The sequence below is a fragment of the Scyliorhinus canicula genome, chromosome 16 (assembly GCF_902713615.1).
Source record: "Scyliorhinus canicula chromosome 16, sScyCan1.1, whole genome shotgun sequence".
Taxonomy (NCBI): domain Eukaryota; kingdom Metazoa; phylum Chordata; class Chondrichthyes; order Carcharhiniformes; family Scyliorhinidae; genus Scyliorhinus; species Scyliorhinus canicula.
The window spans coordinates 77,676,506-77,703,316 of record NC_052161.1 but is presented as its reverse complement, the minus strand read 5'-3'; the positions used below and the strand labels follow the sequence as shown (position 1 = coordinate 77,703,316).

Sequence of the window (26,811 nt, the reverse complement as noted above, 5' to 3'; positions counted from 1 at the left end):
ATGAGACCCCTCATGACCGCCTATTTGTTTTCTCCAGGAAATCTACCTCCGGGGTCTCGCTTCCATCCTGGCTGATGACACCGGGGCCTATCCTCCTCCGAAAGCACGTGAGGAGCCATAAGTCTGACCCCCTGGTCGAGAGGGTCCAGCTCCTTCACACCAACTGCCAGTACGCCTACATGGCGCACCACAACGGCCGCCAAGATATGGTCTCCCTCCGGGACTTGGCACCTGCCGGTTCCCCTGCGACCATCAGCTACCCCCCCCCCAACCCTACACCGAACATCGCCCCCACCCCTACATGGCCTACACCCCCCTTCCCCCCATCGCCGACCTACAGGGGTGAAGCTCCAGAAGACACGCTCCCGGAATCAACACCCGTGCCTGCAGCGAAACCAGAGCTCAGGCGATCGCAGCGAACGATCAAGGCGCCGGACAGTCTGGATCTGTGAGCCTACTTCACCTCTGCTGGACTTCAATTTTTTTAACAGGGCGTGAATGTGGTGAATGTATTAATGGTACCATTCACCATTGTATTACATTATATTGTATCATGTTGATGCCCTTGTGGGCTCCGCCCCCTCAGGGGAGGTATATAGATCTGCAGCCTGTAGGCGGCACTCAGTACAGAGCAGTCGCAGGCAGGCACAATTCTAGCTGATTAAAACCACTGTTCACTTCAACACTCCGTCTCGTGTGAATTGATGGTCGCGTCAATGATCCAGTAACAAAACTCCTTTCTGGTTTTCCATTCTGCAGCCCCCTTTCAATCTGTCCTGCTCTTCCAATATCCAGATTTAATACACTTCAATGGAGGAAGACAAGGGAAAGGACGAGAAGACAAGGGAAAGAACGAGAAGACAAGTGAAAGGAAAAGAAGACAAGGGAAAGAACGAGAAGACAAGTGAAAGGAAAAGAAGACAAGGGAAAGGACGAGAAGACAAGGGAAAGAACGAGAAGACAAGTGAAAGGAAAAGAAGACAAGGGAAAGAACGAGAAGACAAGTGAAAGGAAAAGAAGACAAGGGAAAGGAAGAGAAGACAAGGGAAAGAATGAGAAGACAAGGGAAAGGAAGAGAAGACAAGGGAAAGAATGAGAAGACAAGGGAAAGAATGAGAAGACAAGGGAAAGGAAGAGAAGACAAGGGAAAGGAAGAGAAGACAAGGGAAAGAACGGGAAGACAAGGGAAAGAATGAGAAGACAAGGGAAAGGAAGAGAAGACAAGGGAAAGAACGAGAAGACAAGGGAAGAATGAGAAGACAAGGGAAAGGAAGAGAAGACAAGGGAAAGGAAGAGAAGACAAGGGAAAGAATGGGAAGACAAGGGAAAGAATGAGAAGACAAGGGAAAGGAAGAGAAGACAAGGGAAAGGAAGAGAAGACAAGGGAAAGAACGAGAAGACAAGGGAAAGAACGGGAAGACAAGGGAAAGAACGGGAAGACAAGGGAAAGAATGAGAAGACAAGGGAAAGAATGAGAAGACAAGGGAAAGGAAGAGAAGACAAGGGAAAGAATGAGAAGACAAGGGAAAGAACGGGAAGACAAGGGAAAGAACGAGAAGACAAGGGAAAGAACGAGAAGACAAGGGAAAGAACGGGAAGACAAGGGAAAGAACGAGAAGACAAGGGAAAGAACGGGAAGACAAGGGAAAGAACGAAAAGACAAGGGAAAGAACGAGAAGACAAGGGAAAGAACGGGAAGACAAGGGAAAGAACGGGAAGACAAGGGAAAGAATGAGAAGACAAGGGAAAGAATGAGAAGACAAGGGAAAGAATGAGAAGACAAGGGAAAGGAAGAGAAGACAAGGGAAAGAACGAGAAGACAAGGGAAAGAACGAGAAGACAAGGGAAAGAACGAGAAGACAAGGGAAAGAACGGGAAGACAAGGGAAAGAATGAGAAGACAAGGGAAAGGAAGAGAAGACAAGGGAAAGGAAGAGAAGACGAGGATGGGAAGGTTGGAAGGATGGGAAGGAGTGAAGGAAGGAAGGAAGGAAGGAAGGAAGGAAGGGAGGGAGGAAGGAAGGACTGTGTACTTGTGTGACAGCCACATGGAAATAATGTGAATATAAGTTATTGGCTTGCAAATCATGGTGTCTTGTCATCATTCACGTTTGACCTCGAAGGGACAGATGAATTGAAATAAACTTCACGCTGTTCAATATATTTAAATCCCAATTGAGACTGCAGTGTAAGATTTCCGTTCTCTGGGGGAATTTGTTTCGGTGTAACCTACCTTATAACACAGAAGAGATTAATGTTGGCATTGTACACTGAGAAATCAATGAAAACTGCACGAGTGCCTCTGTCCAGCCACAGACTGTCCTTCAGATCCTGTAGAATTACAGCACTTTCCTCCATTTTTGTCTTGAGATCTTGATAATAACCAGCTCCACTGTAGACAGTTAGTTTACCCCAGTGCGAGGAACCTCCAAGTTCTGACTCAGAATAATAAATCCACCTAGACAAAGATCACATTCAAGATGAACAACACCTGACTTGGGGGTTAGATAACGCATTAAACACAGAAATAGACAAATAGGAAAGTTATGTGAAATGAAACAATGACTACTTGAATCAGTCGACATTCAGACATGTCTTCAGGCGGGCCAAAAGTTGAAATGGGAGGAGATTAGGAAGGGATTTCGAAAGTGTAGGAACTATGCACAAACATAGAAGCTTCCAGCACAAAAGAAGGCCATTTAGCTAAACATGGCTGGACATAGTTTCTGTGCTAACAAACCAAACTGTTTCTCTTGCCTTCTCTCCCTGAGCTTCCCATCGGTCCTCCCCGCCAACTCTAGGGTCCTGTACGCTCTCTGTTTCAAAGAATTATCCAGCTCTTCCTCACAAAATACGATGGTTTTTGCCACAACCACTCCGCGTGACAAAATATTCTAATAGTACTTGTACAAATAAATGTTGCGTCTTTCCTCACTTGCATGTTGCCAATTTTAAATCAATGACCCCCTTATCATTACATTCCCAACTGAGGTAATAGTATTTCCCGAAGGTCTTTGTGATCAAAATCTTACATGATTTTTCAAAACATTGATTAAATCTCATCAGCCTTCTCTGCTCAAGTGTAAATAGTTTGAAAATCTCAAATCCCTCATTACAACAAGACCCTGGCATTGTCAAGCAAATCTATACTGCAGTGATCTAAATGTAGCTGCTGACCTTATAGATATTTACCCTTCTACGAAGGCTCTCTTGATAAAATCTAAATCATGATTAGCCTTTTGTGGATTATCTGCCTGCATTTTCGGAGAATTACATATTTGACTCTATGGGCGCGATTCTCCGCAAATGCGGCGAGTCGTAAAGGCTGCCGTGAAACTGGCCGTGTTTCACGGCAGCCTCCACGCCCCCTCCCGGGACCCGATTCTCCCCCCCGGGCGGGACTAGCAGCACGGCCCCGTGAAGCACGGCATCGCGGGCTTAGCGACTGTTGCTAAACCCGCGCGCCAAGCGTCACGGCGGCTGACGCGCACGATGACGTCAGCCGTGCATGCGCAGGTTGGACGGCTCCAACCCGTGCATGCGCGGATGACGCTATCACGCATATGCGTCAAACCCGCGCATGCGCGGGCCGTCATGCCCCTCAGCCGCCCCACGGACTGATCCTGCGGGGCGGCGGAGGAACAAATAGTGCTCGGGTATCGGACCCGCTGCCCGCGATCGGTGCCCACCGATCGCAGGCCCATGCCACCCTTGGCACGGCCGTGGTGCGGCCGTGCCAATCAGTGCCATGGTTGTCCGGGACGGCACTTTGCGGCCGTTTTCATGAATGGTGAGAGCAGGTGTGTTTGCGTTCTTGAAAACGGCCGTAAAGGCCTGGGAACTCGGCCCATCGGCCTGGGGAGACACGCTGTTCACCGTAAAAAACGGCGAGCAGCGATTCGTGTCGTGGAGCGGCCGTGGGGGGGGGGGGGGGGGGGGGGGGGAGAATAGCGGGAGGTCGGGAAAAATGTTGGGACGGCCCTCCCACTATTCTCCGACCCGTCATGGGCAGCGGAGAATCGCGCCCTACGTTTTTCTGTTCATCCACTGATTTCCATTGGACTGTGGGAGGAAACCGGAGCATACAGAAAAAACACACGCGGACAAGGGGAGAATGTACAAACTCGACACAGTCACCCAAGGCCGGAATCAAACCTGGGACCCTGGTGCTGTGAGACCGCTGTGCTAACCACTATGCCACAGTGATGCCTGGAAACATCTCGATTTGAACCCTGAACTGTTTTGACCAAGCTGATCTCACCTGGAATGACAGTACAAGCATTTCAACTTATCTTCGTGTCGTGGTTAAGAGAGGGAAAGACAAGCCAGAGTTCCAGCTTTGATCAAGATCCAGCAAGTTCAGGCGGCACGGTGGTGAAGTGGTTAACACTGCTGCCTCACAGCGCCGAGGACCCCGGTTCGATTCCGGCCCCAGGCCACTGTCCGTGTGGAGTTTGCACATTCTCCCCGCATATGCGTGGGTCTCACCCGGACAACCCAAAGAAGGTGCAGGATAGGTGGATTGGCCACGCTAAATTGCCCCTTAATTGGGAAAATTAAAAAAAAAGATCCAGCAATCTCTCCTGCAATTTTGTGTGAGTATATTTTGGTTGAACAAACACCCATGTGTTCTGCAGGCAAATACCCTGCCAAACTAAAACAGAAGTAATGACTATTTAACTGCAGAGGGTAAACCGTGGGTTTGCACACACCAGCAAGGAGCAAATGTCTTTGTAATGGGAGGGGATGGAAGAAAATATAACAATAGAAAGTGCAGCTATTAGCCATAAAAATGCAACCACAGCCCCCACACCCTTAAGGTCACTCACGCTGTTCCATTTTTGATTGGAGATTTCTTTTCATTGTCTGTGGTGTAAACAGAATAACATCCACTGATGTCTTTTCGGAAGTCCTTGTGAACCACACAGGAATTATTCATAACTTTGATTTGTCGAATGCGGGGAACACCCAGAAGCATATTCTCATAGTAGATAAATGAACGAGGACCATGTGCAAATGAATCGCCGTTGTACCATTTGGACCAGTACAGCCCATTCAGCAATGGGCCCTGTGCATACTGAACAGACAATAAAAGTGTAAAATCAAACAGGCTGCTGCAAAATAGAGCAACGCAACAACAAGAATTTTATTGCTTCAAAACATTGTTTACACCACAAAATCACAACTGTGTAATAATAATAACACACGCTGCAATGAAGTTACTGTGAAAAACCTCGAGTCGGCACATTCCGGCGCCTGTTCGGGTACACAGAGGGAGAATTCAGAATGTCCAAATTACCTAAGAGCACTTCTTTTAGGACTTTGTGGGAGGAAACCGGAGCCCCCGGAGGAAACCCTCGCAGACACGGGGAGAACATGCAGACTCCACACAGACAGTGACCCAAGCCAGAATCGAACCTGGGACCCTGGCGCTGTGAAGTCATAGTGCTAACTACTATACTACCACGTGGTAGCTGTTCCGTAACTGGAACACAGATTATTATAATATTCTCAGCTGAATGTGTGGATTATAACAAGAGTAATTTCAGGATGTCATGCAATAGATAAAATAGAAACCTAATGCATAAAGAACATTTTAAATTCCCACTTTCGGAGAGGAATGGGGCAGCTGTGTGCAACAATTGGGGGTGATGAACCTGCTGTTGTTTTTCTTCATTAGGGTTTAAACAGAGGCAGCCAGAGATCCCAGCTGAAATATCAGAGAGTGTGAAGAATTGCCCATTGGCAGTGCTAGGAAACTTCCTTCGTTGCCCATGACATTTCAGAGGGAATTTAAGAGCCAATCACATTTCTGTGGATCTAGTCACATGCAGGCTAAACTAGGTAAGGATGGCAGATTCCCTTCCCTGAAGGACATTACAACAATCTATAATTGTTTCACGGTATTCATTGAGCCTTTTAATTCCAATTTTTATTGAATTCAAATTTCACCATCTGCAACGTCCCCGGAGCATTGGGTGGGTCTCTGGATTACTGGTCCACTGTGCCATCATCTGGAGCTCAACAATTGCTGGATTGATCATTACCTTATCCATAGAATCGCTAGAGTGCAGAAGAAGGCCATTCAGCCCATCAAGTCTGCACCGATCGTTTGAATGAACACCCTGCCTGGGCCCACTCCCCTACCCATTCTCTATATCCCCAAGTAACCTCCAATCTACTGTCTTCATCTGCCTGATGCGCAAACAATGACTATAAATTGGGACATGGGAGTGTGCAGCGGGACCTGGGTCTCCTTGTGCACCAGTCGCTGAAGGTAAGCATGCAGGTGCAGCGGGCGGTAAAGAAGGTTAATAGTATGTTGGCCAGCAATGCAAGAGGTTTTGAGTGCAGGAGCAAGGATGTGTTGCTGCAATTGTACAGTGCCTTGGTGAGGCCACATTTGGAGTATTGTGTGCAGTTTTGGTCTCCTTTTCTGTGGAAGGATGTTCTTGCTCTTGAGGGAGGGCAGCGAAGGTTTACCAGACTTATTCCAGGGATGGGGGATTGACGTATGAGGAGAGATTCACTAGGTTGGGATTGTTTTCGCTGGAGTTCAGATGAATGAGGGGGGATCTCATAGAGACTAATAAAATTCTAACAGGACTAGACAGTGTAGATGCAGGGAAGATGTTCCCAATGATGGGCGTGTCCAGAACCAGGGGTCACAGTCTGAGGATTCAGGGTAAACCATGTCGGACAGGGATGCAGAGAAATTTCTTCACCCAGAGAGTGGTTAGCCTATGGAATTCATTACCACAGGAAGTAGTTGATGCTAAAACTTTGAATATACTCAAGAGGATGCTCGATACAGCACTTGGGGCAAATGGGATCAAGGGTTATTGGGAGAAAGCAGGATTAGACTATTGAGTTGGAAGATCAGCCATGATCGTGAGGAATGGCGGAGCAGGCTTGAAGGGCTGAATGGCCTCCTCCTGCTCCTATCGTCTATGTTTCTATGTTAAGCAATGATGTATGAAGGCCTCAAAGATTCTGTCAAGGTTGCCTTTCTCAATCAGCGCCTCACTGCCAGCCGCTCAGACATCAGCCAGCAGGAGCTACAGTGTGACCATAAACGCAGCTCGCCTAAAGTCCACCGATCAAGCAACTGTGAAGAGATCCTCGTTCTCATGCCTGGGAAACATTGTGGCTGGTTTGATGAAAATTACCAAGAGGTACTGATCATCATAAGCACGAAGCTTTCATAGACCAGGGACGGAATTCTCTGCCTTTCAACGTCAGAAATACGAATCAGAATTGTGTGGAGAATCGGGTGTCTGGCCAAATTTGAGGCCCGTACCCTGCGCCGATTCGGACTCCATGCTCAGGTCTTTCTCCAAGGCGAAAACGAGGTTAGCGTCCTGTGCCGGTGACGGCATGCAAAAGCAGTATTTGCATGCATTTAAATGTGATTAGCGAGTTAAACACTTCATGCTTCACCCTTCTGGGTGCTCCGGTTTCCTCCCACAGTCCAAAGATGTGCAGGTTAGGTGGATTGGACGTGTTAAATTCCCCTTAGTATCAAAAGGTTTTGTGAGGTTACGGGGATAGGGTGGAGGTGTGGACATAGGTAGGGTGCTCTTTCCAAGGGCTGGTGCAGACTCGATGGGCCAAATGGCCTCCTTCTGTCCTGTAAATTCTATGAGTCTATGATTCCGCGATGCTCCGCTCCTCTAAGGCAGAAATCTTGCGGATGTGAATTAGTACAAGTATTTACAAACGTGGACTGGGCACCAGGGCTGCGGAGGGAGAGCAGTAGGCTAACAAAACACTGGAAAACCATTGAAAATTGTTGGGCTCTCTGCGGGGAGGGGAGGAAGGGTGGGGAATGGCTGTACTGGGTAGTAACTTCGGGTGTCCCGTCGGGATCGGGGTGGCCTGGTTCAGATCGCCATTGCTGCTGTCTGTCTTTTCAACTCGCCTCTTTGGTTCTACTTACAGGCCCCTGGCAGCTCACACTCCTGCCTGTGCCCTTTAAATGCACAAAAGGCCTCTGGTCATCTGGGAGCCCACCCAGGCCGCCACTTTGGACATCCTCATACCCCAGCTGTATCATCAAGGGTCAAGCTCAATCAGGGGACCATCAGGTGTTGGCACTCCTCAAAAGCGCTGCCCCATTGCAGGAAGCAGAGGATTAGCAGAGCTCACCCTAACCAGTGGACACCTGCACCACAGCCTTTAGAACCCTCCCTGGTTCTATGTTCCTCTCAGGGCAGAGGGCTCACCAGTGTCCCCCACCCCTCAGGATCACCAGCTGTCTCCTCCTGGTGAGGCTGGCAGTGCTGACTGCCTCTGCCACCATGTCCCAGGCAGTGGTCAGTAGCAGGCTTGAGTCTGTGGCCCACCCTAGGGAAGAAGGTGTCCCTCCGCTCCCCAGTGGCATGGATCCATGAGTCCACCATGGACTTGGGGGTGGGGGGTGGGGGGGTGGGTGGGGGGGGGGGGGGAAGGGGGGGGGTTGGGGGGGGGGGAAGGGGGGTGCAGGTTTTCTCTGAGCCATTTTGCTTGGCTGCAGTGAGTGTGGTAAGTGAAGTGCTTAAAATCCGCTCCAGTTGCCAGGCTATCGGGGCTACCTCTGGACCCCAGCGATTAGTACGCCTGGAGGGCTGGGAATTGCTCAGAATTTGTGGTGGCCCATTAGCATGCCCTTGTACAGTAGTGATCTGTACATCTGTACATACATCTGCACATACACCTGGGACTACAGACAGATGTAACAGCCACAGTATTACTAGAGGGCAGCATCAGAGACGGGTCCAGCCCAAGGGAGGATCCGCCTCTTTCAGAAGCACAGGGTTAGTGAGCAGCAGCAGACAGAGACAGCTCAGCATAGGCAGCTTACCTTAGCTTCACTGGTCATACCTCCTGACTGTATTATATCTAGTTAAGCTCTGGAAACAGAACAAACCCATTGAATAAAGTATTTGTGTTAACTGGAAGTCTACAATCTTTATTCAGACTTAGAGAATAACATAGTCCTGACTCATTTACCGAATAGCACCCTAAACGAGAATGCAATATAGACACAATTCAGGCCGAGTGGTAACACTTAGGGCACAATTCAAGTAAATGGGAACAAGGTCCCACAACGAGCGTGTTTTGTTGTGTGTTTCCCAATGCTCGCAGCACCGAGAAACACATGGCTATAAAACGGCACTTGGATTAAATAAGGGGCCTCAATGGGGAATGTGTGTCCAAGGCTGCACAAAGCCCCATTTTCTACACTGAGGAGCTTCACTTGCTGGAACTCCTCAGTATAGCTAAAGATCTCGGCATCCTAATCTCTGAGGCACCTAACACGACCGCCCAAGCCCTAATGCACTATGGGACGGTCCCCGGCCACTCTGCACTCTCCCAACATTTGGGCACCGTGGCACTGCCAGTCTGGCACCATGGCAGTGCCACCTGAGTGCCAACCTGACACTGTCAAGTTGGCAGGGGCACTGCCAGGGTCCCAAGCTCACAGTGCCAAGGGGCCAGGCTGGCATTTTTCCCGCGACGGTGATCACCTAGGATGCCCTGCGCGGTCGCAGGGTGGGGCCTCAAGACCCCTTACAGGTGAGTTGGGGCTTTGAGAGGGTTCAGGGGTCGCAATCATCTTCTGCATTGAGGAAGTCCAGCGAGTAGAGCTCCTCAGTGTAGAAAGCGGGACTCAGTGCAGCCTGGGTGGGGAGTTTGTGTTGTAATGTGGGGTTAATTGGTGGAGCTGATAAAAAGTGGCAGGCGGATTTCAACATCAGGAAATGTAAGAAGGTGCATTATTGACTTAATGAGGGAAATTGGATTGTGTAGAATATCACAGGGACTTGATGGCTCAAATTTAAAACATTAGAAGTACCACCTCAAAGTGGATATGGCCATAAATGTACGCCAGCAACATGCAATGATAAACCTTTAGAAATCTTTCGGACCATAACTGGAGTTCTGTTCACACTTGAACCAAGAATATATTGAATAGCATTATGTAATGGTCACTGCTCTACCTATTAGCTCAGCTTTATTACCCCGAGCCAGATTAGGTTAGAGCAGCACCCTACCAATGGAGACAACAATCCTGAATATAATCCAATTTCACTCTCTCTTGCCAGAAAGATGCAGGTAGAATGAACGTGGGTCGTCACTCAGATTTCAGGCTTCCCCATGGAGCAGGGTGCCAATGACTAGCACACTGCCTTGTGATTTCCACATTAGTCCGATACTGCAACCAGAAAGGGATTCCACTCTCAACTTCAAATGGCTGAGTGACCCATAAGTAATGAATCATACAGCGGACATAGTGCCTTCATTCTGCAGCAGCCCACTGTAATCTAGCTGAGTTTGAGTCACAAAGACAAAGCAAAGGGTGGCTACTGGGCAACAACCTGCTGACAATGCTCTGGTTTCCTCTCACAGTCCAAAAATGTGCAGGTTAGGTGGATTGGCCATGATAAATTGCCCTTAGTGTCTAAAATTGCCCTTAGTGTTCTATGTTCTATAGTGTAGAGGGACTTTAGAGGGGTTTCACAGGACGGCGCAACATCATGGGCCGAAGGGCCTGTACTGCGCTGTAATGTTCTATGTTCTATGTTCTAGTGTTGGGTGGGGTTACTGGGTTATGGGGATAGGGTGGAGATGTGAGCCTGGGTAAGGTGCTCTTTCCAAGAGCCGGTGCAGACTCGATGGGCTGAATAGCCTCCTTCTGTACTGTAAATTCTATGATCTATGACAACATAACCCATGGCTCTGATATGATCTCCCATGCACAAAAGTTATGTTGCCATCTAAATGTGACAGAACAGACACTTGACATGCTTAAACAATATTTCCATTTGCCTGGACATCTCTAGAGGTGCGCTGAAGTATTTGTCAGGATTCATGCTGGCCTTCTAAAGGCTGAACAACCTCTCCACCATATGTAGTAAGTAGCCGAAGAACAGGAGGGTGAGGAGCAAGAGGAAGAGGATGAAGTGAGGCGACATTGATAACAGTCCCTGTCAGACCGACTGTCCATGAACAATTCACCTTTATGATACCAGCAATTCCCCATTCAGCAACAGTCCCACACCTTCCCTTCCCTCTGCCACTGAATATGTATGTGCAATATCACACAATGCAAAAGTAAAAGCCATCACAAAATTAACATTCCAATACAAATTGATGAACGAAATCATGCCAACAACATTCAACTGGTCATCCATGTGCACTCCCTTTGTATCATTATCATCGCTGCCTTCTTGCTGTTTCTCCACAATCCATTCACACTGGGCTTCTTGGAAAAAGGCACAGAGCTAATTTTGGGATGGGGTGGGGTGAGGTGGGTACGGGTTTGGGGGTGGGTGGGGTAGGGGGGGGGCATGGAAGTATGAAGTGCATCCTTACATCGTCTAAAGCTTATTGGTCAGGAGAGAGTGGTATCAACATAATCAAACTGCCCCAGAATAATCGAATAAGCAACTTAATACAGTTGTTGCTTAAAAAAGGAACATGTTGCTGAAACTTTTCATCTTGCACTCATCAGAACAGAATCATAAGGATACCAAATCTCAAAGGGAACAAAACTCTACGCTGCATGGGAACAAGGTGTTGAAAGGTTTGCAAATGGACTCTGATTGCCCAAGACATATAGAGAAAGCACCAGCAAACAGTTATTCCCCCAGTGTTTCAATTCAGATCAGGCAAATTTAAATAAAAGCATGGGGATAACTGTTCCTTGGTGTTTTCTCCATGACAACGCTCGACCAAGCTGGTGAATCTATGACTTTCTAAAGCACACGCGTAATCTGCTGGTGACACAGATCTTGTTATGGGAACCTCTTCCGTAGGTTTTTCTAATGGTTCACAGAGATCTGTGGGAATATCATTCTTGGATGTTGTCCCTGGTTGCATTTTGGATCTAATTCTAGATGTAATAGGGCAGTACGGTGGTTGAGGAGCTAAAATGGATCTGATTTGTCCTCAATTATGCCTCTTCATCATGACTTTGTGTATAATTACTTCATAAAACCTCAGATATGAGTTCTGATCATCTCAGTTGGTTGCCACAAACCTTCTGATGGTTCCTGCATGCGAACTTGTCCCAAATCTAAATTTGGCAATTTTGCATCTGCATTTTTATCATGCATGTTGGTCACAGCCTTTCTTGCAGTTACGTAAGTTGTTCTTTAGTTTCTGAGAGAGTAAAATGGGTAAGAGTAGATAAATTGGTGAACATTTGCCTGCTTACTTGAGCTCTGCCAGTGATGGAATAGTTGCACTTAAATGTGTCACTCTCAGATGTAACATTGCAATGTGTAGATCTTGCTTGGCCTATCTATGTTTGAGAGTTGGAAATTTCACCATATGAATCATTCATTTAGCTATGTCTTTACATCTAGGCTAATAATAAGAAATGGTAGTGTGATCAATATTCCACTTCTCACACATATTCTGAAATGGCTTACTAATAAATTGCAGACAGGTAATGCTTTCTTTATCAAATCAAAAAACTGAAAATAGCACTTAGAATATGTCTGTGACAGTTATGCTGATGTATTGTGCAATTGTCAAATAATAGAATAGAATATTTGGTAAAGTAGCCACCAATGACGATGTAATGGACGTAAAAGAGAGTGTGCACGAAAGCTACATCTTGGAGCAGTCAGACATCCCCGGCATCTTCAAGGGACACCCCAGGATGGTCGGTTGGCTCTTGGGGGATAAGGAACTGGCTAATGATGCCAGTATGGAGGCCGGTGACTGAAGCGGAGACCCAATACAACGAGTCCCATGTGGCAACCCGAGCTGTCATGGAACGGTTCATCGGATTGCCCAAAATGCGGCTCTGTGCCTCAAGCGCTCTGGTGGTGCACTGCAGTACCCCAGAGGGTAGCCCACTTTCTGGTGTCTGCTGTGCCCTCCACAACCTGGCACAACAGTGGGGTGACATGCTGGAGGTGGAGAAGGAGGAACATGGGGCCTGGTAAGAGGAGGTGGGGAGGATTGGGACCAGGACTAGCTGGATGAATAGCCCGGGGAGGACCCGTGGGAGCAGCCGGAGGATGGAGGACAGGCAGCGACAGCGAGGGCTGCATGCCCGGAGGGCCAGGGAGACTTTCATTCTCGCACGCTTCTCACAGGACATGGCTTTGTTTATCAGCTCACCCCCTCTACCCATCCCACCACCATCCCCCCATCCTCCCACCTGATTGGGCTCCCCCTCACTCCTCTCATTCCCAACCATTCTCCTCTGCTCCCCAATCGACATGTTCCACTCTCCCAGGCTCTGTGTTACATCACTCCAGGGTGATGGGCCAGTGTTGGCACTGTCAGCGGGTCACTATACAAGGCAGGAGGGTGATGATAACCCACTGTGGGCTGAGCTCTGGTGCTCCTGAAAAATGAAAATGAAAATCGCTTATTGTCACGAGTAGGCTTCAATGAAGTTACTGTGAAAAGCCCCTAGTCGCCACATTCCGGCGCCTGTCCGGGGAGGCTGGTACGGGAATTGAACCGTGCTGCTGGCCTGCTTTAAAAGCCAGCGATTTAGCCTGGTGAGCTAAACCAGCCCCTGGTGAGCTAAACCAGCTCCTCTGCCACAGTCTGACTCCTGCCTGTCTGTTGATGACATGCTCACATCCATCACCTCCACGTGGCATGCCCTGGGGGGTGCAAGATACAGGACCACCGTGCCCAGGGGGTAGGGGCAGGGAGAGGTCAACTGCGGGAGGGGGGGTGCAGGAGGGCCCCCAGTGTGGAATAATGTGATGGATGCTGCACATGCCTCAGGTATAATGTTTTTTAATGGTGTATAATTGTGACCCTAACTGTCCCTAGCTAACGTTGGTGGTGCCCCCTCACCACCGAAACCCCACCCCCCTCCGTGTCTTCTCTGTGATTTGCCTTCCGTGCTGTGCCACTATGTCAGGATGCAGTTGGAGGCAGCCTGCTGTTTGCCGCATCGTGTGGCCTTTGATGCCCCTGGCAGGCGTCACTTGAGGGCCTGGGCCGGAGAGTATGCCTCGTCGTGCCATCCTGTTCTGCCCACTGTCCCATGACGTGCCGTTATCAGGAGGGGGAGGCTCAGGAGAGCTGTGACTGCCGTTGTCATCCTGTAGAGAGGCCCCATGTCAGCATACAGCATTCCCTGCTCCCGGTCAGTGCCTAGAGGTCCTGGGGACACCGTGGGACTTGAGAGGCAGCTGGATTGAGCTCTACAGGCCCCTTCCGTTATTTGACTCTGCCAGATGTGACAGCAGTAGAGGGAGTAACATTGAGCAATGACAGCAGTGCACAGTATACAGCTTCTCAGAAAAGAAGTTCAGTATTGATGAAAGTGACTTTTTTTTGAAGATTTTCATTTGCACTCATCAGAACCTTCTCAAAAATACAATGTAAAGGGAATCAACAAATTTACACTGCATGAGAACAGAATGCTGATTGGCTGGGCAAGTGGACTCTGATTGGTAGAGGCATTGCCATGGAGAATGCACCAGTTGATAGTGACTGATAGTTAACTGTCAAGCATTGTTTGACATTTTAACCAGGCAGCTTGACTCTGATTGGTCAAGGCACTTAGCTGAAGAACGAACCAGCGAATGGTTGTTACTTATTTTGTTTAGCCGAAACAGGCGGATGTGTGTATATGATTTTTCTGTCTGTAAAGAATAGAGTCCTCTGTATTAATGTATGTAGCTTCCAGTACATGCAAATGCGCCACACTGCAAACCCGATTGACCATCTTAAATTGGTTGTCAGTGTAATTTTTAACATACTGAGTATAACTTAGCAAATGTTGCTCAATCGTGGAATGACATATTATGTTGGTGAGCGTGTTTTTAGTTTTACAAGCACGACCTGGTTGGGTGTGGTCTGTACCTTGCCCGTTGCAAAAAGCAGAAGGGACATTCTGTTTGATATAATCTGCCAGTCTTTGGGACGTACAATTAAGTGTATCTGAGTGTAGTACTGAGATAACTTTAAAAGGGAGCAGGTTGCTGATGTTTGTAGGTCATCAATGATAAACAGTATTTGAGCTAATCTAAGGGAGTAGGGAAGTTGTAACAATAAATTATTAAAGAACAGTTGTGAACCTTGATCATTTTGTCCACTGGTTCAAGAGTATAACAGTGGAGTTATATGTTCAACTATCTACAAGTCCTCTGAGTCATTGTTGCCAGTATGGGAATTGGCAACTTTATAGATTGGTCAAACATTGATTTGTTTCTTGTTCTGTTGCTCAGTTACTTTGCTCAAGTTTCAGGAGGCCTGAGTATGACCTATTCCTGTCAGAAAACCACCAAGATCAAGCTGTTGGTGGATTGGATGCCTGCAGTAGAAAACCAATAGAAACCTCAATGCCCTGTTGCCAATTCATCAGCATGATCTCTTTCCACCACTATAGATTCTTTCACCAGAGTTCCTCACCTCCCTCTTTCTATTTGTTGCTTTTTTCAATATTTTTACCATCTCCTCTTGCGTGTTTTTATAATGATATAAAGGTACCAGTCATGCTTCAGGGCTTGTGCAAACATACTTTGGGTCCATTTATTTAAACAAAGTTGATATGAACAGATATACATGGTTAGAGAGCTTGAAGACATCAGCAGCAGAACTCCTGTGTGCTGCTCACAGACTGTAGTGAACCTGGATCACACTTCCTCTCTAGTGATGTGATAAAAGCATATTACAACATCCCCCTTTCTTTTTAAAGAAACTCCCCTCCCCCTTCTACAGTAATGTAACTAATTACAATACATGTTCATTTTTCTCACCATTACACAAGTGTATCAGACGGATGAATCTATGTCTCTTTAAAGTATAACGGTAACCTGCTGGTATTCCCAGATCTTAAAATGCTAACCTTGTCCAGAAGGGTTATCCTTCTTGAATGTTGTTTGTGGCTGATTTGGGATTGTGTCCTCAATACAATAGCACTGCATAGTCATTAGGAACTGGAATGGATTGGATTTGTCCTCGAATACATCTCACCGTTGTGCCTTTGTTGTGTGGTGACTTCTGAAGGATCCTGGATGCGGACGTGTTGTCCCAGGTATAAACTTGGCAATTCTGTACCTGTATTATTATCGTGCACATTGGTAATTTTCTCTTGCAGTTTTAAAAGTTGTTTCTCAGGATAGAATGGGTAAGAGTGGGTAGATTGGTACACACTAGTTGGATGAACATGATCTCTGCTGGTGATGGAAGAGTTGCACTTAAAGGTGTCGCTTTCAGATGCAACATTGCATTGCGTAGATCTTGCTTTGTCTGTCCATATTTGAGAATTATGGATTTCACTATGCAAATCATTCATTCAGCTGTTACATCTAGGGTAATGAGAGGAAGAAGTAGTATGATATATATTCCACTTCTCACACATAACCTGAAAAGGTGATTGCAGAGACATATCCATAATTATTTCTCTAGGGAAACCAAACACTGAAAATAGCACTTTGAGCGTGCATGAAAGTTGTGCTTTGACGTATTTTATAATTATCGAATAATGGAGTACTTAGTAAAGTAGTCGACAATGACGACCAAGTCGGTGCCATGGACATGAAAGAGATCAGATGCAATTTTGGACTAAAATGGGTAATAACCTCATGTGGAATTGGTGGTGCTTTGTGCTGACATGGCATGCCTCACATTTTTCATACCTGACCAATACACGGTCTCTCTTGCGAGTCTTCTCATCCCATCTATGCCCATGCGTGAGTGATGAAGTAGTTGAAGAATATCAGGTTGCAAAGATTCCATTGTGATGACCTGCCTGCTTTTAAAAATGACTCCCCAGAGGATGCCTAAGCTTGTCCCAGTTAGGCCAAAATGGCCTCATGTGTTCATGGACATATTGAATTGAATCAGGCCATCCTTCGAATGTTTTTCATAATTCCTGTAGTGTGGAATGTTTTACCATTTCTTCTTGTGCTGCTGGCATTTCAGTTATGCAAAATATACTGGATTAGGGTTGGCACGCTGGCACAGTGGTTAGCACTGCTGACTCAGCACCAGAGACTTGGGTTCAATTCGGCCTTGGGTGACTGTGTGGAGTTTGCATGTTCTCCCCAAGCCTGGGTCTCCGGGTACTCAGGTTTCCTCCCACAGTGCAAAGGTGTGCAGGTTAGGTAGGTTTAAGGGGGTGGGGCTGGGGTTGATGGGCTTATGTAGGGTGTGCTTTCAGAGGTTCGGTGTAGACTCAATGGGCCATGTACGCTCCTTCTATGGAATTTGGAGAACATCTTCAAATGCGATGTCAATGAAGTCAATACATGGGTCCGAGGATATATCTTCACTGGATTAGGCAACTTGCTAAGTGTATCGCATGCAATCATCAAGGTGCCTGGCTGATACTTGATCTCACAATGTTGAACCTTCATCAAGTGGCTTTGCCATCTTGGCCGTGAACTGCTCCATGGTTTTCACCAAATCATCTCCAGTGGTGAAAGTCAGATTGCAACATCCTCTTTCTGTTTTCTTCACTGCTCCTTGTGGATTCCTTGCTGTGATTTCCTCAGCGTCCAGCATTCTTCTATTAACCAGCTTTGGCCTGGATTCTCCAATTCTGCGGCCAAGTTCTGACGGCGGCTTGAAAAGTGGCGTGAACCACGCCAGCGTCAACGGTCCTCATTTGTACGGTATGCTCCCCTTATTAGGGGGCTAGGTTGGTGCAGGAGTGGTTCCCAAAACTTCAGCTGGCGTGAGTTCGCACATGCGCGTTATGGCCGGCGCAGGTTTGTGCAATGCCACGGCCAGCGTGATTCCTCACATGCGCGTCGGTTCCCGTCTCCGTGCCAGCCCCTGGGCAATATGGCGGAGCCCTACAGGGGCCCGGCGCGGAGGAACACAGGCCCCCACGGAACTAGCCCACCCGCCAATAGGTAGGTCCCGATCGCACGCCAGGCCACCGTGGAGGCCCCCCACGGGGTCGGATTCCCCCTGCCCCCCCTCTGGAACGGCCCCCGCAGACACAGGGCCCGATTCTCCGCCCCCCACGACGGGTCGGAGAATAGCGGGAGGGCCTTCCCGAAATGTTTCCCGCCCTACCGCTATTCTCCCCCCCCCCCCTCCCCCCGCCCAACTCCCGACACAAATCGCTGCCGCCGTTTTTTTACGGCCGGCAGCGATTCACAGCTGTTCGATGGGCCGAAGTCCCAGCCCTTTACGCTGTTTTTACGAACGGCAAGCACACCTGGTCTGGCCGTTCGTAAAAACGGCGGGAACAACTCGCTTTTTATAACCATGGCACCAATTGGCACGGCAGTACCATGGCCGTGCCAAGGGTGCCATGGGCCCGCGATCGGTGGGCACCGATCGCGGGCAGCGGGCCCGATGCCCGCGCGCTATTTGTCCTTCCGCCGCCCCGCAGTATCCATTCGCGGGGCGGCTGAGGGGCATCCCGGCCCGCGCATGCGCGGGTTTCGCGCAAATACGCGATGACGTCATCCGCGCATGTGCGGGTTGGAGTCTTCCAATCCGCGCATGAGCGGCTGACGTCGTATGACGCGTCAGCCGGCGCTAACTCCGGCAAGCGGGCTTAACGATATTCATTAAGCCCGTGATGCCGGAGCTTGCGGCGTCGGGCTGCTAGCCCCGACCGGGGACCAGAATCGGTTCCCGGGCGGGTTTGACGGCAGCCTTACGATTTCTCCCGTTTTGGGAGAATCGCGCCCACAGCTTCCAGGTCCCGCCATGGGGACCTGAGTAACCCACGCCAGCGAAACTCGGCTGAACTCGGCGGGCAGCCGGCCAGTCGAGGCCCGGAGAATCACCAGGGGGCTGCTTCCAAAGACCCCCGACCGGCACGGCGGCGATCTCGTGGGCGCCTAAAAACCGGCGCCGGAGAATCGGCGAGCCGACATCGGGGCGGCGTGGCACGATTCTCGTGCCCCACCCAGGGATTCTCCGACTCTGCGCAGGGTCGGAGAATCCCGGCTATTACGTCTGAGATGACTTTGATGCAATGGGGGATCTGTGAAAATGCTGATCACACACTGGACCACGAGATCCCTGTTGTTTCTGTTCCCTGAATGGCTGAACCCAAGTGAAATATACAGCAGGGAAGGAAACAGGTTTACAACATTCCAAGACTAGTCCTACTGACAAAGGAAAAGGGCAGAACCATATTTCCTTTGATGAAATAGCAGTTCAGTCTGACAGAGTTAGCCTCCAAAATCTCAGACAGGTGTGTGTAACTGTTTTTTAAAAATGAAAATGCAGAAGTATTATCAAATCACATCCCAACCTCAGGTGACATCTCTCCTATTTTAATTGACATGCTAACCTGTTTTCCTTCAGATTCATCGAAGCTTATGGCATGTTCCAGCCTGCCAACTTCCCATTTTGTTACCTGTACACAAAGCATAGATTTCCAGGGAATGATAAAAGCAAATTACCATGGATGCTGGAATCTGAAGCAAAAACAGGAAATGCTGGTCTGACAACATCTGTGGAGAAGGGAGCTAATGTTTTGAATCTGGATGATTCAGAATCACCCAGACTCGAGACGTTGGCTCCCTTCTCTCCCCACAGATGCTGTCAGACCTGCTGCGATTGTGCAGTATTTTCTGTTTTAATTACCAGGCAATGAGATTGTCTGGCAGATTGAGGAATGTGTGAAGGTTTGCCACCAGTTGCCTGTGTGAATTTATTGAGATCGACATTGAAGTACAGCTGGAGCAGGTTGTGCGTGTTAATGTATTGATCATCGTCTCTTATCGTGTTACTTCAGTTTGTTGGCAATATCGTGTTTGCAATAGAAACCTCTTTGTTGTGGTAGATGCAGGTGCAGCAGGCATTTTTAAATAATAATTGCGTTTGTACAAACAGTCACGTGCTTTGAGAAAATTAATCCCAGCTCAAAACTGACAACACCTTCCTCACGATCTTGCTTCATCAGTGGTTAGAAGATGACTGTGCTGTGCTGGTGTACTATGCAGTAAAGTCTCAGGCAAGCGACCACTTGGAAGCAATGTCTGTAGAAAAGTTTTGATTTCCACTCCTTACTATTTACACCTCCTCCCACACCCAGGCCGGGGTATTGATGTCTCAGCAGTCCGAGGGAAAAGGGTAGCCTCTCCCCCTCAGCTGGGTAAATCGTACTCAGGTGAAGCCACAGGCACTCCGAGGTTGCAGATCCCTGGGTCTCCTGTTGGGTTATGACATATACAGTCAGCAGCCCAGTAAGAAAAAGCATAATACATGGGAAAACTTAACAAAATTATACAGAGTAGGCGCAGAGGCCAGCAGGAGTTGAGAGGATGAAAACAATATGTGGATATTGTAAAGCACATAATGTAAAGTTACTAGTCTAATCATTAGATGGTGCTATAGAGCAACCATATAAACATCACATGCCTCCTTGACTTCTGGGAGATAGCTGGAGAGAGTGGGAGAGAGCAAGACAGAGTAGTTGTGAGGTAGTTGAATTAATAGTATAGTTAATCGCGTAGATGTGTAGTGTAATCTTTACTTAACTAATTTCTTAGTAATATGTTCAAATCCAATTCCGTATAGTGTAATAAATTAGTTCTGTTTATTAAATACAGCTTGCTGTTCTTTGCTAGCACTTCAACCTTCACCATCCTGAAAGAACTAAAACAAAGAACACAACAAGGATGTTTCCCCTCATGGGGGTATCTAAGAACTCGGGGGCACAGCTTCAAAATAACGGGTGTCCCATTTAAAACGTGAGGTATGGATTGTCTCTCAGAGGGTGGTTAGTCTTTGGAATTCTCTTCCACAGAGAACAGTGCAGGCTGAGTCATTGACCATATTGAAGACTGAGATGCACAGATTTTTCATCTACAAGGAAGTCAAGATTTATAGATGTAGGCTGGAAAATGGAGTTAAAAGCACAATCATTCAGTCGCACCCACAATCTGAATAATGCTTGAGGGGCTGAATGGCCTCTTCCTTCTCCTATCTCTTTTGTTCTTATGTTGCTTCCTGCTGCCCCGGGGAAGCAGAGAAATTGACAATAGTTACTCCCGTCCTGTTAACCCACTGTCCCTGACAGAATTGGAACATAATTCTTCAAATCACAATTAAAGATAATTATTCTTCAGAAAAACAATTTATTCAGCAACTTCAGAAAAATAAATATTTAGAAGTAAGTGCAGTGTTGTTCGGAGGGTCAGAGGGTGTCAGGGTTGGCAAGACATCAGAGGCAGAGGTGTGGGTGTCTGTATGTTACAACAGTCACGGAGGTCATGGAATGTGGTTCCCCTTGACCTCAGAGGAGTATAAATGTTCCCGTTAACGGGATAGGGCCTCCCCTTAACAAGGAGGGCCTGTCTAGTATAAAAGCCCCAGCCTAAGCGAAGGTTGGCAGGGAGGGGGAGGAGGGGCAAACCCTTCGGAGAGTGGAGTAGAGTATTTGTGTGTTTCAATAAATCTTTTTTTATGCCTTCTGGAGTTTTGTCCTTCAAGGGTTTTGTCCAGAGGGTTGGAGTTTAAGACTAGGAAGGTTATGCTGCAACTGTATAAGGTGTTATTGAGGTCACACCTGGACTATTGTGTTCAGTTTTGGTCTCCTTACCTGAGAAAGGACATACTGGCGCTAGAGGGTGTGCAGAGAAGATTCACTAGGTTAATCCCAGAGCTGAAGGGGTTGGATTACGAGGAGAGGTTGAGTAGACTGGGACTGTATTCGTTGGAATTTAGGATGCGGGGGGGATCGTATAGAAACATACAAAATTATGAAAGGAATAGATAGGATAGATGCGGGCAGATTGTTTCCACTGGCGGGTGAAAGCAGAACTAGGGGGCATAGCCTCAAAATAAGGGGAAGTAGATTTAGGACTGAGCTCAGGAGGAACGTCTTCACTCAAAGGGTTGTGAATCTATGGAATTCCTTGCCCAGTGAAGCAGTTGAGGCTCCTTCATTAAATGTTTTCAAGATAAAGATAGATAGTTTTTTGAAGAATAAAGGAATAAAGGTGTTCAGGCAGGAAAGTGGAGCTGAGTCCACAAAAGATCAGCCATGATCTCATTGAATGGCGGAGCAGGCTCGAAGGGCCAGATGGCCTACTCCTGCTCCTAGTTCTTATGTTTCCTTGTGGTCACTCTGTTTGGATCCATCACTGTCGATCCAGGGACACCGAATGGTGGAAGAGCAGTGATTGCAGAGGCGGTGAAGGTGGAGGCCCATCACAGGGAGCCATAAACAGGATTTTTGGGGGGACTGAAGGGTGAAGGTGAGGGGTTAGTGAGGGGGGGTGGGGGGAGCAGCTGAGTAGTTCACCATTTCTGACTCCGCAGATACTGTCCGACCTGCTCAGTGTTTCCAGGAATATCCATTTTTATTTCAGATTCCAAGCTTCCACCATATTTTGCAACCAATTAAATTGGTGTTTGTGGGATCTTGCTGTGTGCATGTCGGCTGCTTCGTTTGTCAACACAACAGGCACAGGTTTCTCGGCTTTAGCAGTTTACAGATGGCTGATCAACTGTGACCTCAATCCTAATTGCTTCTGCCATGTGGTACCAGGAGCAATCATACAGAAGGAGTCTCATTAACATCCCACCGGTTCCAGACAGGAGAGGCCCAGTGAGAGGAGAGGGCCCACAGCACTGGATGACCAAAAGCCCAACGGGCAGAGGTGGATCCTGCACAGACAGATAGGAAACTGAGGGGGTGGGAGGGAGGGGCTTAGGATGCAGATCCTCCACATCTAGAGGAAGGTTTTGTTTTTTCTGAACAAGGATTGTTTTTTTTCAAAATAGATATCTGCCCTTATGAGTTCATTTGTTATTTAAAAGCACCTCTCAAACCTCAGTCTGCAGAAATTTTTAAAAACAAAGAAGGACCGGGGATGGACAGGCTATCAGTGTGGAGCTGAACGGCAGGATTGATCGTGGCTGCAGCTTTGGCCTTTTCATTTACGTGGCTCTGTGATTGGGGGACTGACAGGAGGCTCCGGCCTGTCATCCGAGTCCGCCTCCATTGCGGCTGAGGTGGATCTGGAACCTGACTCCTTGCCCTACCTGTGATGAGAGGTTTGTGGCTCAGTGGGTTGAACCTTTGTTGGACAGAGAACGGACAACGTTGGTGATTAGTAGACTATCTTCTGTTCTTTCAAATCACAGCTATGCATTTTTTAAAGCAAACTATAAATTGAGGAAGCTATTACTCCGAAGCTTAAAGCGGTATCATGCTGCAAAGGATTCCGTTCTTATGATGTGACTGCCATCTAGTGCTGAATGTTCAGCATGGCATGATTCGATTCTGCTTCTCTTTCTTTCACACAAACTGGGCTTTGCAACTGGGCTGTTAACAATCCTGAGTGACTGAAACTTTTTGTTGAAGGTTTGTGAATCTGAACCAACTCGCACCTTGCTACTTTCTGCAATGATAAACTCCCTTGGATTTTCTGGTCCAACAGGAATCCCAGTGCATCAGTGAGTGTGTGGGTTGAGCTGAGGCCCATTTCACTGCTCGCTCACCGTCAGTGGTCCTGGGTTAAGACAATTCTAATAATTCTGACAAGCTGTCAGCCGGTGTTTTTGCTCCTGCCAAGTAGCCCACCTCAGGTGAGGGGTGGAGGGGTAGGGTGCTGCTGGCAGAGTAGATTTTGTGCAGGACATTCCAACAGTTCCACAGAAACATACAGTTCCTATAGTGAGAAGGAAGCCATTAAGCCCATTGAGTCTGCACCGACCCTTTGAAAGAGCATTCTTACTAGCCCCACTCCTCCACCCTATCCCCGTAACTCCACCTAGCCTGCACATCTTTGGGACACTAAGAGGCAATTGGAAAGCATTTGGCAAGATGCCATATAAGAGGCTGATGTATAAAGTAAAAGCCAATGGAGTTGGAGGAAGTGTGTTTGCATGCATTGAAAACTGGCTGTCACAGAAAACAGAGAGTTAGAATAAATGGGTCTTTTTCAGAGTGGAAAAATGTAAGTAATGGAGTACCGCAGTGATCCGTTCTTGGCCCATAGTTGTTCACTACTAATGACTTGAAGGAAGGCACAAATGTAAGCTTTCCAAATTTGTCGATGATACAAAAATAGATGGAAGGGCAAGTTATGATGAGGATATTGTGATTCTGCAACGGGAGTTTAATGATGGGAACTGTGAGGTCATGCATTTCGGTGGGACAAACCAAAAGGCAGATTATTATCTATACGGAGATAGATTGCAGGTGAGGGATCTGGGTGTTCTAGTGCACGAATCACAAGTAGCTAGCAGGCAGGTCCAACAAGTAGTTAAGAAGACAAACGGCATTTTGCCGTTTATTGCAAAGGGGTAGGAGTTTTAACAGTAGGTTAAATTTGTTGCAATTGTACAATGTTGGTCAGGCCACATTCTGCAGCTATATTCATCTGTTAAAAACTTATCACAACTCATCAATTATCATTTATACACTAAATCTTTGTTGATGATTTTCTCTGCAAGCTTCATCAATGGTTGTTTATGGACTGAATCCTTATCGCCAGTTTTCTCTTCTGTTATATTTTTGTTGTTAGTGCAAAGAGAAAAAGAAGTAGAGGTGCCTCGCTAAGTTCGTAAAAACATAGTGCAGGGTTGATTAAGAGATGTTTCTTCTACAGGATAAGGTAGTGAACTCCTCAAAGCCCACGCAAACATTTCGCTGATGTCACTACACATCACGTGATGTTCCACCAGCAGGCAGCATTACTCGAAGACATAAAAGCCAGTGAATGTCATATTCTGCCAGCTGTACCATGAGCCTCAGAAACTGCTCAATTACCACAACCCCCATCACTCACCTACCAAAAATCTCTATAACTATGCCTCATTATTAACATTCATATGCTTCACTTCACCCTCTCACAATTGGTTCTGTCAGTAGCCTCACACACATACATCCCATAGCTTGCACACACTGCCAGCTTGTCAACCATGACAGCCACATCAGCCAAGCAGACTGAACCCACATTCACTGGCAGACTCCCTTCGGCCCTTTCCATTTCATAGGATCATAGAATCCTACAGTGTAGAAAGAGGCCACTCGGCTCTTCGTGTCTGCACGACCCTCCGGGTGAGCACCCTACCGAGGCCGACTCCCCCCGCACTATCCCCATAAACACATTTTGGACACTAAGGGGCAATTTTACATGGACAAGCCACCTAACCTGCACATCTTTGGACTGTGGGAGGAAACCAGAGCACCTGGAGGAAACCACAGGTAAACATGGAGAGAATTTGCAAACTCCACACAGTCACCCAAGGCCCGAATTGAACCCGGATCCTGTGCCGCGCTGCGAGGCAATAGTACTAACCACTGTGCCAACATGCCACCAATGTTTTCCACCGCTGCTTGCCAGAACAAGGTAGCACAGAACCAGATGCAACAACATATTGTTCCACTGCAGCCACAATACAGACAAGGTGGAAAAATGTGGATAATTGCCCGGGTATGTCCTGTCTATAAAAAGCAGACCAAATCCAGTCTGTTCAATTACTGCCCCATCAGTCGACTCTCTATCTTCAGTAAAGGTTTGGAAGTTGTCAGACAGTTCTACAGAACCGCACCTGCTTTGCAATAACCTAATAATAATATTCTTCATTAGTGTCACAAGTAGGCTGACATTAACACTGCAATGAAGTTACTGTGAAAATCCCCTAATCGCCACATTCCGGCGCCTGTTGTGGTACACCAAGGGTGAATTCAGAATGTCCAATTCACCTAACAGCACGTCTTCAGGACTTGTGGGAGGAAACCGGAGCACCCGGAGGAAACCCAGGCAGACACAGGGAAAACGGCAGACAGACAGTGACCCAAGCCGGGAATCAAATCCGGGTCCTGAGTTCACCAATGTTTTGTTTGGGTTCCACCAGGAGTATTTCTCTCCAGACCTCCCTTCAGTTTTGGCCCAAGCATGGACAAAAGAGCTGAATTCCAAAGGTGAGGCTGTCCTTGACAGTGAACTCACCAAGGCTCCTTATACAGCATCTCCTAAACCCATGACTTCTACTATCTAAAAAGACAGGGTCAGCAGATGCATGGGAACACCACCGCCTGCAAGTTCCATTCAAAGACACTCATTATTCCAACTTGGAAATGTATTGTTGTTCCTTCACTGTCACTGGGTCAAAATCCTGAAACTCCTTCCCTTAGAGCACTGTGGATATACCTACATTACATGCGGTGTACCTACAACACATGAATTGCAGCAGTTCAAGATAGCCCACTACCTTCTCAAGCGCAATTATAGATGAGTTAGAAATCCGGGCTTTGGCAAAGAATGCCATAATCCTATTGAAATCATTTAAAAAGGAGCTAACTGGGCTGGGGGCGAGTGGGGTGGTGGCATTGGTGGAGATGACCATGCCAGGGGGTTTAGAGGCCATAATACTCTGGGTGGTTGGGGAAAAAGGGCAGTGTCCTGGCATTGCCCCTGGAACCCTGGCACTTCCATGTTGGCACTGCCAGGGTGCCCATTTGGCACTGTCAAGGGGCAGAACTTGAGGTGGAAGGGCACGAAAGTGGCGGGGTATGAGGGGGGCCTGACAGGGGCAGGGCCCAAAGGGGGAATTAGGTAATCCCATTGTGGGGTGTTGCCCAACCCAGGAGGGAGGGTCGCCTGGTGCTGGTGATTGTGGGGGGAGCAAGGCTGATGCTGCCGATTGGGGAGGGGACTTTATGCCGGCAATTCTGGGGAGGGAGGGGGGGGGGGGGGGGGGGTGGGTGGAGTGGTAGCCTGATTTTTAGGATTTGGGGAAGGTCTTTGCCGGCGAGAAATGGGGGTGGTGGATGGGTGGGGGACAGAGAGGGTGGTGCAGGAGCATTACTCTGACATGGGGATGCCTTTCAAAAATTGCGCCCCGAGCTCTGAGGAGCTGGACCTGCTGATGTCTTCATGTCCCACACACCCCATTCGGGACATTG

At 47.8% G+C, this 26,811-nt stretch overlaps 1 protein-coding gene across 1 annotated transcript in view; it reads right to left on the bottom strand.

Annotated features, from left to right (window-relative positions):
• Nucleotides 1-26,811, bottom strand: part of pkd2l1 (polycystic kidney disease 2-like 1) — a 102,805-nt gene that overhangs the window by 45,117 nt on the left and 30,877 nt on the right. Inside the window, exons 4-5 of the mRNA XM_038773762.1 lie at nucleotides 4,829-5,076; nucleotides 2,233-2,457 (exon numbers count right to left, since the gene is read on the bottom strand). Of these exons, the coding sequence (XP_038629690.1) occupies nucleotides 2,233-2,457; nucleotides 4,829-5,076 (473 nt within the window). The remainder of the gene's footprint in view (nucleotides 1-2,232; nucleotides 2,458-4,828; nucleotides 5,077-26,811) is intronic.